This window comes from Lemur catta, chromosome 23 (assembly GCF_020740605.2).
Source record: "Lemur catta isolate mLemCat1 chromosome 23, mLemCat1.pri, whole genome shotgun sequence".
Taxonomy (NCBI): domain Eukaryota; kingdom Metazoa; phylum Chordata; class Mammalia; order Primates; family Lemuridae; genus Lemur; species Lemur catta.
Genome location: NC_059150.1, coordinates 10,763,274 through 10,778,705, shown reverse-complemented (window position 1 = coordinate 10,778,705; position 15,432 = coordinate 10,763,274). Strand labels below are relative to the sequence as shown.

At 34.7% G+C, this 15,432-nt stretch overlaps 1 protein-coding gene across 2 annotated transcripts in view; it reads left to right on the top strand.

The window, feature by feature from the left end:
* The window catches only part of INTS7 (integrator complex subunit 7), a 44,877-nt gene that overhangs the window by 8,791 nt on the left and 20,654 nt on the right, over window positions 1-15,432 (top strand). For both annotated transcript variants that reach the window (XM_045536459.1, XM_045536460.1), the window contains 5 exons: window positions 1,847-1,893; window positions 2,586-2,785; window positions 3,270-3,392; window positions 10,520-10,637; window positions 15,065-15,199. In XM_045536459.1, coding sequence (XP_045392415.1) covers window positions 1,847-1,893; window positions 2,586-2,785; window positions 3,270-3,392; window positions 10,520-10,637; window positions 15,065-15,199 — 623 coding nt within the window. The remainder of the gene's footprint in view (window positions 1-1,846; window positions 1,894-2,585; window positions 2,786-3,269; window positions 3,393-10,519; window positions 10,638-15,064; window positions 15,200-15,432) is intronic.

Below are 15,432 nucleotides of genomic sequence, written 5' to 3'. Positions count from 1 at the left end.
GTTTTATAGAGATAGGATCTTGCTGTGTTGCCCAGGCTGTCTTCCTGCCTTGGCCTCCCAGAGTGCCTGGATTATAGGTGTGAGCTACTACACCCAGCCCAAAACTATTTTCTTTCTTCATGTCTTTATTCGCTAAGCTTTTTTCTATTTTAAAATTGTTCTTTTTTTAACTTTTTAAACTTTTTTGTTAAAAACTGAGGCACAGTCACACACATTAGCCTAGACCTACACAAGGACAGGATCTTCAGGATGTCACTGGGCAAGAGGAATTTTTCAGCTCAATTATAATCTTAGGAGACTAACATTATATATGTGGTCCATCATTGACTGAAATGTCATTATTCAGCACATTACTGTACTTTTATTAAATAGTTAAACCTAGTGAATACTTATCATCTGATTACCACTGTCAACGTATCAGTGCTTTATAATCTGTCAGGTTAAATATGTACTTCCAGTGGTTCCAAAAATAGTTTTTTAGTTTCTAAATTTGGATGATAAATTTGTAATTTAGTGATAAATTTTATGTATAAGCATCGCTCTTCAGTTTATCTCTTGTGTTACTATCAGAGCTAATTTTATTTCAGCTGTGGAATGTCTACTCTCTTAGAAAATAATTAAGACTAACAGCAAGATTCTTCACTTACGGAATTGATGATTAATAAAATACCATGCTTCAATACGATATACTTGTAATTTGTGACATTAAAAAACACTAAATTAGTCCAATAGGAAAGCCTGAAGGACCTATCTAAATATAGGAGTGTGAAATTAACAAAATTTATATTTTTGAGATCAGTGTTTACGTCTTCCCCCAGAAATAATGACCTTTTTTGAGATCACATTATCTCAGTCAGTACTGACGGATTTTTGTCTTAGTATCCCTTATCAATTTTGTATTCTAAACAAATCAGAGTAAACTGGCCAAATGAGACCTAGGAATTTATTCAGTCATATTCTTCCCCTGTGTACTACTGTAACCACATCTGCCTGGTTCTAAACAAGGTTAAGATTTGTATTTTTAGAGCCGGGCCCTGGGTCACAAAGCAGGAGGTGCAGGCCCAGATGCCTCAGCGGTCAGGCGAGCATGTCAGTGAGAGCAGTGTCCTGTAGCGGCGACTGTGGTGAACTAACGAGCGCTCGTTCCATCTGAGAGTGCCCCATGGCACCAGCCGATCGGTAACAGTGCGGGAATGTATGCCCAGTGTTGTCGGGTGTCATTTTTTAGGGGGTGGAGAGGGGACTGAAAAATCAGATTATCCTGTTTTAGTTTCATCATATTTAAATGTTGACATGAAGAATTTTTAAAATATTCTTAAAAGAAAGAATTTTAAAAATACCATCAGAAAAAAATCTGCAGATTCCTAGTTTGAAGTTTATTGGCCCTAAAGGCCTGAAACAGATGTTTAAATTTTGAGTTGTTATAAAAAGCTTTTATATAGTTAGTGAAGAAATACATATCTACCATGTCCAGACACTATTCTGAGCGCCAGGACTACAGAGGTGAAAAAGCTCAGGCTCTGTTGTTTTGTAAATACAAAATAATTTCAGATGCTAGTTAGTGTTGTAAAAAAAATAAAACAGTATTGTGATAATGGCCTGAGTGAGCTGCTTTCGAACAGTGTTGGCATAAGCCCATTTGGCGGTTGGAGTTTTTGTTTCAGTTGTATTTCAGATGGTAATTGGTGCCCCCCACCTCTGGTACCTGACCTTTGGAATATTAGTTATGATTTGGAGGATTGCATTTCTTCTGTGCTAGTTGTGTTTTATTTCATTTAAGTCCTTAGAAAACATAAGCATGTGTCATTCTTTGGTTTTAAACTTCTTGTGTTCTCTCTTTTCAAAGGGATTTTGCTATAGGAATCTGTAACAAAATCAGTGAAATGATTCAAGGTATGTATGAGTTATTTAGTATTATGAAGTGACTTACTGGGATTTTTATTTATAATAGTTGCTAACATTGTTACTTGCTATGTGCTAGTCACTAGCCATTCAAATAATATTTGTAATAAATATTTATAATATTTATGAAGTTCTTCTATATACCAAAACAGTTCTATATACAAAACAAAGTCCTCACCCTCATGTAACCTACATGCTAGTCGGGGTGGGGTGTTCAAAGGACTTCAGAACTATTGTACATATAGTCTGTTCATATCCTGATCCTGATTTAGTTGTTGAAGGAAATAATTAAAATTATAAATATAATCAAACAGTAGCCATCAAATGTGTCTGTATGTATACATGTGTGGAGGGACAGTTTTTTAATATTTTTAAAAATATTAAGGAGCACTGTAATATTTTTAATATGAAAAGAAAATGAGTTTGCTTTCCACCGAGCTTCTTAGAGGCATTTTTTTACTATCAGTGTGTAATTTTATAATCACTGAAAAGTTAATATTGAATACTTTTGAAATAAAACTATTGAACTTATTGATTAGTTCTAGTATAATTTAATGTTATAAACATAATATTAGTATACTATTTGTTTTTAATTGAACATTTTGCTAATTGAATTAGACCTTTTAAATCTGAAACATTAAGGATGATGATCAGAAATCTCTGAGAATTCTTTTTGTGTCTAGGTTTAGCTACGCCAGTAGACTTGAAGCTGAAATTGATCCCCATTCTACAGCACATGCACCATGACGCGATCCTGGCTTCCAGCGCTCGTCAGCTTTTACAACAGCTGGTCACATCCTATCCTTCCACCAAAATGGTGATTGTTTCTTTGCACACTTTCACTCTGCTTGCAGCTTCATCTTTGGTTGATACGCCCAAGCAGGTAATTTCAATTTTCTTTAAACTGTCTTTTCTTCAGTAAACTTGCATATTAAATATATGATAAAAAATAAAGAAGTAACCCAAAAGTTTTGATGACATTAAGGTCCCTTTCTCTGATAAAGATCAGTTTAATTTCTTTTCACTTGCTTTTTTTCTTCTCTATATTTACATTACTGATTCTTGGAAGCCCTTGAGGGAAATGAAGTGTTGGGGGATACTGGCTGGGTTGCAAAGTTGGCAGTAAAAAAAACAAAGGATTGAGTATCTGTTGTTATAAATGCCAGGTCCTATGCTAAAACCTTACAAGTTAAACAGTAGTATTTTACCCTTGCAAACATGGGCACAGAGCTGTTCAGTGACAGGGCTATGATTAGAAATGAGTCTTGTCTCAAATTTATAAGTTTCACTAAACTACACTGCCTCTCTGATGATATTAATAATTTCAGTTACAGTATTATTCATGGAGTGACTTATTTCCTACATAGATTCAGCTTCTGTTGCAGTATTTGAAGAATGACCCCAGGAAAGCAGTAAAGAGACTTGCTATTCAAGATCTGAAATTACTTGCCAATAAAACACCACATACTTGGAGTAGGGAGAACATTCAGGTATGCAAAACTTTGAAAATTAATATTTTACATAGAAAAATAATATAATATTGCAGTAAATTGTTTTGCCTTATATTTTTATATTGTCTTTGTCATCTCATAAGTGGTTGAATATGAAAAACTTTTCTAAGAGTGTTGTTGATGTTTGTGGCAGAAATTATTTTATAAGTGGCAAAATAAATACATAAAACTGTCTTTCAGTGTTTATGTTAGTTTTAGTGAATGAGACTTGCCTCTCAGTTTCTTGTTAATTTTCCCATAGCAGCACTGAGGCTAATTGAGAAGCCTTGTTTATTTTATTCCTGTCTTCTTCAGTCGATTTAGGGAGAACAATTTAGGTACTATGATTTGTATTGGAGATGGGTAACTTGGCAAAGCGTATTTCTCCTTATGGAAAGCAAAAGACATCCTTAACATATTTTTGTAAACACCAGAGCAGATCTCTCTCTCTTTAGACTTTTAATGTAGCATCTTTTATACCATGTCTTAGGTTAAATTAATGTTTTATATTTTTTCTCAAAACAGAACCATATTTGTTTACCCATTACCAATAACAGATACACTATTCTGTAAATAATGCTATTTAAAGTGAAATGGAAGATTGTTAGAATTTGACCTTTATCTTCGTGGATTTTATTTTTATCTCTTAGCACATCCTCATGGCTCCAACGTAACAAAAAACTTTGAATTTCAGATTATGAAAACTAAGCCTCTGTGTTTATTTTTCTGTTTGCAGTTTTCTAAACATGTTTTAATATACTGTATTATGATTTGATAGTTACAAATATCCCAAGAGATAAGGGTACTTGTTAAATCTGCATTTAATAGATAAGCAATTAGGATTCAGAGAGACTTAATATGCTTAAGAGAGCTTCTTAAGAGAACTTAATTAAGACTTTAATTAAGAGAGCTTCTGTCCTCTGATCTTTTGTCCTAGTGCTTTTTCTACTAAACAATACTGTCTTTCCAAGAAGAGAATGTGCTCAGTCACTTCAGTCATTTTAGAGAATTCATGCACAGAACCAAACTCAGTTATTTAGAAAGATCAGTGAGAAGCACTGTATTACTCCTTGTCATTTTTTTCTTATTGTGAGATAGATCACACAGGCAGAAATGTAAAATGTATATTTAATAATTTAAGTAATTTTAAGTGAAAATCCATCTAGCCACCATCCCAGTAGAAACAGAACATTGCAGGGTCACAGAACCCTGAAGGGCTTCCTTCCCTCTCATTGGTCCTTCCTGATTAGAACTTCACATTACCCAAAGGAAAGCACTACTTTGACTTTCGTGATAATCATTTCTTTGCTCTTCATAATAGTTTTGCCAAAAAAACAAAAAAGAAAAAATAGTTTTGTCATCTATGTATGTCTCCCTAAAGAATATTGTTTAGTTTTGTTTTTGCTTCTTTTATTGAACATTATTCTGGTGAGACTCATCCATGTAGTTGCATGTTTTTTTCCCTTTAATTGCTATATACTATTCCATTGTGTGGATGGACCACAGTTTATTTGCTCTTGATGGGTTATTTCCAACATGGTGCTGTTATAAACAATGCTGCTATGAGCATTCTTCTCTTTATCTCCTGGGTACACATATGCAAGAGATTCTTTAGAGTGTATAGGAATGAAATTTCTGACTTACAGAATATGTGTGTTTTCAGCTTTACTAGATAATGTCGAACTGTTTTCCAAAATGATTAAACCAATTTACATTCCTGTTGTGCATGAGAGTGTCCATTGATCCACCTACTTGCCAAGACATAGAATTATCAGACTTAAATTTTTGCCAATTTAGAAGTGGTAGTTTTTATTTGTAATTCCTTGATTACTAAAAAATATTGAACATCTTTTTAATATGTTTATTGACCATTTGGATTTCTTCTTTTATGCCATGACTATTCAAGTCTCTTGCCTATTTTTCTGTTGACTTGTAGTTATTTTTTTATATCTTTTGACTACTCACACTTCATTGGTCCTTGGCAATTCTATATAAATTTCAGAATCAGCTGGTCAAGTCCACCAAAAAACTTGACAATTTGACTGGGGCTGCATTGAATATAAAGATCAGTTTGTGAGAAATTGATATCTGTACAATATTAAGTCTTCCAATACATGAACATGTTAAATCTTTCTGCTTATTTAGGTCTCTTGCCTTAGTTTATTTTGTCTGATATTAATATAGCTACTTCAGCTTTCTCCTGGATGTATTTACATGGTAGATTGTTATCTTTTTACTTTCAATCTTTATATATCTTTATGTTTCAGATGTCTCTTATAAACTATATTTAATTGGATTATTTTTAATCCAACCTGGTAGTGTGTAATTTTCAAATGGAGCATTTGGTTCATTTGTATTTACTGTGATTTATTATGCATTAGAGTTTAAATCTGCCATCTTATTTTATGCTTTCTATGTTTCCCCAGTTCTTTATCTCTCTTTGGGAGAGGGGGGCTGCTTTCTGTATTGATTATTTATAATGTCTCACCATTCCTTTTCTTTTGAATAGTCTCAGAGTTTGCAGTATTTTAATATTCTTTTTATTTGTTATTCTAGAAATGAAAACAACCATAATTATTCTTATCAAAGTCTAAAGTTAATTCTGCTACAGGGACCTTAGAACACACTTGAACTCCATTTACATCACACTGAACTTTTATGTATTGTCATGTATTTTAATTCTATCTTTTAATCTTTTCCTTTATAGTACAATGGAGACATAGAAAATTTAGACATGTTATGTTTCTGGCATAATACTTCCAAACATAACATTTTTCTTTAAATATTATAAACCACTTTTTACTGTGCTTTTCTGGAACACATCCCTGGTGACCAGTCCCATTCCAGAGTAGAGAAGAATCCCCTGTTTAGGGACTGACCCAGAAAACAGCAATTCGGGCCAGGGGCTCTGGTTGAATAGTGAGCTAAACCAGCGTAGAGAGAGAAATTCAGACCAAATACTGAAGGAAGGCAGTGGTGGTGAGTGAGAAAGGGGACTCCATTTGAAGAGATAGTTTTTCCTTTTTTTGATGTGAAAAATGGTCCTGGTAAGAATAATTTTGTAATAGGGAATGTCCTTGAAACAGAAACTTGAAGCAGATTTCATCAGTGAAATGTGATTGATGTGCTTTCTCTGGGTAACTTCGTGATTTGTTTTATTATACTTATGGATTTGAATTAATGAGCTTTTAAATCAGTGTCTATTTGCTAAGACCATTTTAGGTACCCAATAATGTGCTAGGTCTCAGAAATCTGAAGATAACATTGCAAATAATTTTGTCATCAGATTTTCTAGTTTAATTTTTCAAATGATAAAATTATTTATGTTATCATTTGTATAAAATGTCTCCCTTGCCTTTTTGATTATCACAGAAGGCTAAATGTCTGTTATACCCAGAGCAATCTGAGACATAATTTATAACACATATAAGCATAGGACATAGACCACTGGGGCTGTTTGGTTGAGGATACTAGTCCTAAACACAAGCTAATTAACAGTACAAGGCAGGACAATTTAGGCAACAAAAAGTGAACAAATAGAAATAGCCTATTTGAATAAATAAATAAAAACTATAATATTAATAACTAAAAATCACTTTTAAAAATGCCTTCTTTTCAATGTCAAAAACAGCATCTATATCTGGTTTTAGTTCTTCATCCCCTACTCTTTCTTTTATATACTTGCGTTTAGATCTGTTGCCCTATCACTTTGCCCAGGTACTTAAAAGGTCACCGGTTTTCTTAATGCTAAATCCAGAGGCTTTTTCTGCCTTTATCATCTTTGCTTTTTAATACATTTGACACTGTCAGCCTGCCCCTTCTCTTGGCCTCTTTGGCACTTAACTCTCCTTACTCATTCTTTCCACTCTCTAAACTGTACCTTCTCTGTATCCTTCACTGCCCCCTTTCCTCAGAGTTGAGTCCCTGCCCCTCTGCTTTCTTCCATTTATTCTCCATCATTCTGATGGCCTCCCTTAATGCCATTGTGGAGCCTTCAACAGTCTACTCCTTTTACCCAGGCTTCTGCATTACTCTCTAGCATAGTAGCTAGAGAGTATCGGTTGTACAGTGCTTTGACTTTCGGTGGCTATTTAATCTTACGAAACAGTTGGCGTCACCCCATTTATATTTGATTTATAATTTTAATTCAGTTTTTTAAATGCAGATACATTCATGTGGTCAAAATTACAAAGCTACAAAAGGATGTGTAGTGAATATTTCCCACTTACTTAATATTCTTCTGTCCACACAGCTTCTCTGCCCAGTGGCAACCGATGTCTTGCATATTTTTCCAGAGATATTTTATATGAAAACCAGCAATTGTTTATAAATGTCTACCCCCATTTTAGGGACAAAGAAGTTGAGAGTCAGTAGATGGCTCAGATCACAGAGATAGTAAGTGGCAGAGCCAGAATTCTGATGTGAGTCTTCCAGTGAAAATCTGCCTCTCTTAAATTCCAAATGCCTGGTGGATACTTGTTAGATTTCATATCTTCTCCTGTTTTCTGTCCTTCCTCTGAAATTGGCATATCCCCATGACTTTTCAGTCTTCACAAGTGGAGTCTGCTCAGTAGGTTTGAAATTTTGTAATAATCATTGAGTCCTTCTTCATTCCCTCATGTATAATCTCTTCCTAAATGTGTCTCATATTCATCCTCTTGTCTCCATTCCTGCCACCAACTTCTAGTTCAGGCCGTCACCACCACTTGCCTGGATTACTCCCGTAGGATATAGGTGGCCTCTTTAACTCCCAACTCTCTTTGTCAACTTGTTTTGTTTACCATTGTCAGAATATCTTCCCTAACACTTTAGATGCCATTATTCCTCTCCCACGGCTTCTCTTTTTTTCTTTTTCATGAAGTTTAAATTGTTCTGCCTAGCTTTCAAGGCCCTAATCCTCCCTATCTCTCTTAGCCTCCATCCGTCTTGAACATATCTCCTTTTAGGCTACCACTAAACCCCCAATATTATGGCCTAATTGCCAGAGTTCTTATTTGCATTTCCTAGACTGTCTTCCATTCTGTTACCAGAAGCCTACTGCATCGTTCAGGTCTATTTCTATTCCTTCCATGAAAACTTTTGCTACGGCTGCTTTTTTTTTTATTGTTAACTAGGTTTTTCTTTCAATTGAAAAAATATGCATATACATGATAAAAAGTTCCTGGAGTTCAAAGGTGTACAATGAGTGAAATACAAGTCTTTTTCATCTCTTCCCACAGGTCTCCTCTGCAAAGATGATCACTGTTACTAGTTTCTTATGAATTCTTCCTAAACTTTTTCATCAATACTCAAGCATGTGTATATCCCATCTTTTTTCTGTACAAATGAAAAATACAGTATGTTTTCATTAGCATTTCATTCTTTTGTCATACAGCATGTTCTAAATTTGTTGCCACTTAACAATGCATCTTGGGGAAGATCTCATATTAGCAGGTAGAGCTATTGTATTCTGCCACTGGCTGTGTGGTACTCCCTTTATATTCCCACTCCCCCATTGAGGGACATTAGAGTTGTTTCCAATACTTTTACTGTCACTGTTGACATTGCTACATTGAATAGTTTGTAAAAAATTACCTTTGTGAACATAAATTTTCAGACAAGGATTTTCTGGGTCTAATGATAGATATTTTAAAATTTTTAAGAGTTAATGCCAATTACCCATCAGTGAGATTTACACCATTTTACCCTGCTACCAACAATATGTGAAAGTACCTATTTCCCCACACTCTTTAGTGTTATGTATTATCAGACTTTAACCTTGGCCAATCTGGTAAGTGAAAAGTGACACTTGTTTTAAATTTTTCAAATTATGAATGAGGTTAAACATCTTATTTAAAAGGCATTTATATAAATTCTTTCTGTGAACTACCACTGTTTTATTGGGTTTTTGCCTGTTTATTAGTAACAACTTTTTATATATTAAGGTTATTAGCCCTTTATTGATCTTACATGACATGAATATTTTTTCTAGTTTTGTCAGTTACCTTTTTGATTTTTGTTTTTCCATGTTAACACTTAGTACTTTTTAAAGTTTTTTATTTACCATAAAATAAGAAATAGGGATCTTGTTTTATTTTACCCAATTGACTTGCCGATTGTCTTTGCAGTGTTTATTAAATTAGCTTTCTGATTTGAAGTGCCATTATCATATATTAAATGCTAATGATGTATTTGAATCTATTTCTTGTAAGAATTTTTTTGGACATTTTCTGATTTTTATTTTTCCACATGGTCTTTAGAACCAGATTATCTAAATAAATCCCCTCCCCCCCACACCAAATTTGGTTGCCACTTCTGTTGGGGTCATAGTAAATTTATTGTTTAACCCTTTCCGGAATTCCTCCCCCCTCCCCCAGACTTTAAGTTTTGCGCATTTTCTGAACCTTTGTGGGAAAATTGGGAATGAGTTTAATGTAGCAAAACAGTTATTTGACTGTATTACATGCAGTCATATGATCAAAGTCATATGCGCAGGATAAGGCAAGAGTCACTGAACATGTATTCATAGTTCACTGCATTGAAAGAAAAATCAGCATTTGGTTTTTGGTAATACTTCAGACTGTCTTAGTTAGGAGTAGAGTAAATGACCAGAAATGGGAGGAGACTAGCTTTACTCACTTGCAAACTAGATATAATGCCATATTCTCTATATTTTAAAAAAATACACATCTATGAAATAATATTCATATCTCTTAATGTAAGCTAAATATGGTGGGGGTTTTAGAACAGTTTTACATTTACAGAAAAATTGAGAAGATAGTACAGAGTGTTCCACATACCCCACACCATTTCACCTATTATTGACATTTTACATTATTTAATAGTATGGTAATTTTGTTTTAAATGAACCAGTATTGGTACATTGTTATGATTAACCAAAGTTTTATACTTTCTTCAGGTTTCTTTAGTTTTTTACCCAATGTCCTCTTTTTGTGCCAGGATACCATATTACATTTAGTTATTATGTCTCCTTAGCCTCCCCAAGGAGTTTGACAGTTTGACTTACGTTTTTTAACATGGAATAAAGACCTTAAGACATAATTTTTATAAAAGCTAGAAAATCTAAATGTAGTAGACAGTTTAGAAGATGTTTTAACTTCTGTGTTCGTTTCTCTTCTGTATTTCAGGCACTCTGTGAATGTGCCCTCCAGATTCCTTATGACAGCTTAAAACTAGGGATGTTGTCTGTGCTTTCCACACTGTCAGGGACCATTGCCATCAAACACTACTTCAGCATAGCTCCAGGTAAGGAAGAGACAGGAGATACCATGTGGATAATGTGACAATTCCTTTATCTATGTTTATGTTTCAAATATTTCTTCTATAAAGCTTTAAAATCAGGGAAGGTTCAAAATCTCATACTCCATTATTTGCTAGTGATACATTTGAAAATAATTTCTTAACCAATGTCTATGATAATAAAGTCTTACACCCTTAATCTTAACTCAAGAATATTATTTTTCTAGATTTGTCCTTTCTTTTTTTTTTTTTTTTGAGACAGAGTCTCACTTTGTTGCCCGGGCTAGAGTGAGTGCCGTGGCGTCAGCCTAGCTCACAGCAACCTCAAACTCCTGGGCTTAAGTGATCCTCCTGCCTCAGCCTCCCGAGTAGCTGGGACTACAGGCATGCGCCACCATGCCCGGCTAATTTTTTTTCTATATATAATTTTAGTTGGCCAGATAATTTCTTTCTATTTTTAGTAGAGACGGGGTCTCGCTCAGGCTGGTCTCGAACTCCTGACCTCAAGCGATCCACCTGCCTCGGCCTCCCAGAGGGCTAGGATTACAGGCGTGAGCCACCGCGCCCGGCCTGTCCTTTTTTTTTTTTTAATTATATGTGGGTGAAACAATATTTTTGAGGATTCCTAAAATAGCTGGTTTGCTTTTGTATATCTGACTCATAGTGCCCTTTGAATGTAAGTACATTTGAAAGGCCAAGTGGTGGTGAATTTTAAAAGCAAATGTCATATGTTTCCTTTGTAGGTACACATTAGCTCTCTGGAAAATAATTAAAATAAAACTTTACCCCAGTTCAGTAATGCTTTCCTAGTTGCCTATTCAAGAAGATTAACTCTAAAATGCCTTCATTAATGCCCAGGGATGAGCTTGCTTGCCTGACAGACTTAAGGCTAAAGTTTTTCTTTGTTTCATTTTAATGCAAGTTTTATGGAATCTATTGCTTCCTTTTCTAGTCAGTTAATTTGAATTGAATGAATTAAAGAACTATAATGTACATTTATTTGTCCTTTTTATGACTGAATAGCCTGTGAACTAACTTACTGAATGAAAGGAATTCCCTGCCATATCAGTCTTAACAGGAAGCTGAAAAGACCTAATGTTCTTTTGCCATGCCTCCCCTCCAGCTAGCACGCAAACATGTGGCCTGGACTCAACTAATCATTTCCATGCCACTGACTGAATTGGGAGCCAGGGACAATAAGGAAGTGGAGATGTGGGAGATTCTGGCCTGGTGATACAGCAAGGACCACAGCAACGTCCACTTTCCAGTATACACTGCAGCAGTGGGTGTTTGCCATGTCTGGTACCTGTGACAGCAGTGTAAGCTGTGGCGTCAAATAATCAGTAACAATGGCTGCATTGTCTTCACTGGACTAATTCCATCCATGACTTTTTGGGCTCTGATCTCATTTGCTCTCTGGCCTTGCCTTTTTCCTGCTTGTTTGCTGACCTTAGTTTTGCAGACTTTCCATTAATTCTGTGAAGTACTCCATTAGTTATCTATTACTATATAACAGAGCACCCCAAAACTTAGCAGTTTAAAACCATGACCTTTTTATTTGCTCTAATTCTGTGAATCAGCAATTTTTACTGAGCTCACCTGGGAGCATTCATATGACTACAGTCATCTGCAGCCTTGACCGTGACTTGATGATCTAAGATGGCCTCATTCACAGGGTAGAAGTTGAAAGGCCTCTTAGTCCTCATCCATATGACTCTCGGTGGGCTAGTTTGGGCTTGTTTACCTCATGTTCTTAGGGTGCTAGCTGCAGCCAAAGGAAAGCAGGCCACCAACACATAAGCACTTTTCAATTTTTTGCTTGTGTCATGTTTTCTAATGTCTTACTGGCCAAAGTAAGCTACATGGCCAGGTCCAACTAGGTGGAGAAAGAAACACCTCTTGATTTGAGGAATTAGAAAATCACATGGCAAAGGTGCATGCCTACAAGGGATGGGAGAGATTATCACAGCCTTCTTTATAAGCAGTCTACCATATACCCAGTGTGCTTTCAGTGGATTCTTTTTCTGCATAAATCATCTGGTCCATTTTTTAGCTTGACTGATATTATTTTGAAAGAGCTGCAGTAGGCAAAGATTTAATCATATCTTTTAACATAAGAGCATTCCCATACAAATAGCATTTCAAGTGCAGCACATGCAAGGAAGTTTGTAAGTATTGAAACTGAGATACTCAGAGGTTTGACAATATGTCCAAAGTCACATATGGAGTGCCTGAGCCTAAGCCTGAACCCGAGGGTTCTGACTCAGAATTCTTTTTTTATATCAAACTGACTTAGATGCACGATGACTTTCTTTTTCTTTATTATTTTTTAATTCCAAAGACATTTATAAGCATTATGTCAAGTTATAATATCCAAGCACTTTTCAAGCTAGATATTTGTCCTTTATTGGTTTGTTCAGTTGTAGTTTTTATATATATGGAATTAAGCACAAGGTTTATGTAAATAGACTAATGTTCATTAAAAATAAAAGGCAAGGATTTTCCAAAGTTAGCTTATTTCCATAGTTAATAGGAAATGTTTAAGTGTATTTCCATTGATTAGATTTTTTTCAACGTAACCAGAAGTAGTTTATAAAGCAGACTTAATTAGTATGTCTAAATTATCACTGACAAATTGGCTCTTAAATATATAAGATGTTCGGTATCACATATATCTAAGGAAAATGTAAACTACAATACTGAAATAATTTTAATCCATCAGAATGGCAGTGATTCAGAAGTTTGATAAACATGCTGTGTCCACAAGGGTGTGAGTAAACAGCCACTCTCATTTATTGCTGGTGTGAATATAAATTATTAAACCTCTGCATAGGTGATTTGGAGGTACTCATTAAATTACAGCTGACCCAGAAATTCCACTTCTAGGAATTTATCCTACTTATATATTCACACATTGACAAATGACATATGTAAAAGATTATTCACAGCATCATTCTATGTAATAGCAAAATATTGTCCATCAGTAGAGGCTGTAATAGCCTAAAAAAGTCCATCAATATGGAACTCATTAAAGAATTATGAGACATCGCTGCAGTAAAAATCAATGCAATTTATTAAAAAGAATATACGGCATGGAACACACTCCATGATATATTTAAAGGAAAGTAAAGCAAGGTACAGAACAGTGTGTGAAAAAAGAAAAAGAAAGAAAGGGATTTGGGATAATTTTTTTCTTCTTTGGATTTTTCTGTTTTTTCCAAGTTTTCTATGGTACGTCTTCAGAAGAAAAAAGCAACTTATAAAACATGTTGGTAAATGTATAGATGAGTTACGTTGTTCATATCACATGGATGAGAAAAAGAATGGAAAAAATATTAATACAATTCTCATTGTTTTGAAAAAACAAACATATAGTTTCATTTTTCTAATGCATTTCCTGTCTTAAAAACACAGGCTTTCACCTAAGCTTGTGGTTTTGTGGTAAACCAGAAATAAATAAAGCGACCACATGCCCCACAGTGCCCGGGATAGTCTTGGTTTGTGTCTGTCAAGAATCATTATTAATAGGGTCCCTTCAGCATCAAAAAAATATGGTTACCCTCTGAGAGACAAGGTTGAAGTTGACAGGAACCATGGAAAATTAAGCAGAGGAAAGGAAGACAGAAATGAGAGACTCTTCTTAAAGGTTGAACAAGCTTTAATCTCCTTATTCTTCTTGAAGCTTACTCATTTATTACTGTGAGATTCTCTACTATAAATTAAAATATCGTAACACAAGGCTTAACATTACAAAATTTCAAATGTGAATTTAAAAAATCAGTGCAAAATGTAGCATAGAACTGAAGGTATAAAGCGCAAGAGTAGTATACAACTAACAAGTTTTATAACCTTGACAGCAAGGTACTTAAAATCTTTGGGCTTTGATTTCTTCTGTAAAAATAGAGTGTTGAATCAGATGATCCCCAAATCCTTTCCAGCTCTAAAATTATGAATTCTTATGTAAACCTTTTGAGGTATAAATGTATGCCAGCAATTTGAGGTGGGAATAAAGCAAACTTAAAGGTTTTGTTTCTCTTTTCTCTCCTCTCTTGAAGGTATGTTTGTATCTGACAAGAGGCCTATGATGACATCCATTTTAATCGGAATACAGTTGAACTCCTGGGATACAGTCTATAGTTTTGGCTTTTGTATTGTTTTTTCGTCAATGTTTCTTAATATTTTTATGGGAAAGTCCTATATTGATTTTAGATCGTAGTCATTACAAAACTATTGGCACAAACGTTTTCTAAGTACCTTGACTGGGGAAGAGAAATGGTGATATATGTTGATGATGGAGTCAAAGTAGGAAATTTTGTTAAAGTTTATTGTTAGAGATTTTCTCATAAAACTAAGAAAATTGAACCTTTAAGCTGAACTGCTTTTGAACTGTTTGAATGAATTACAGTCTGTACTGCTTCTCTCTGCTTATTTAGGAAATGTGAGTTCTTCCCCCAGATCCTCTGATTTAGTCAAATTAGCCCAAGAGTGCTGTTACCATAATAACAGAGGCATTGCAGCTCATGGAGTGAGAGTCCTAACTAATATCACTGTCTCTTGTCAAGATAAAGGTAAGTATGATCAAGACTGATACTATATGTACATTTTTATTAGAGCTTGCACAGAATTCTGTTTGGCTTTTTAATCCCTTATTATTTTTAGCCTGTGTACATTGATCCACAAATTGCCTCCTTCCGAACTGTTCTTAGAGCAAGCTTTCTCAAGGCTACTTAATCCTTGTGAAAAATAATAAAAGTATGAGGACAGGACCTTGGGACTGGGATTATGGAATTGAAAGGTCTTA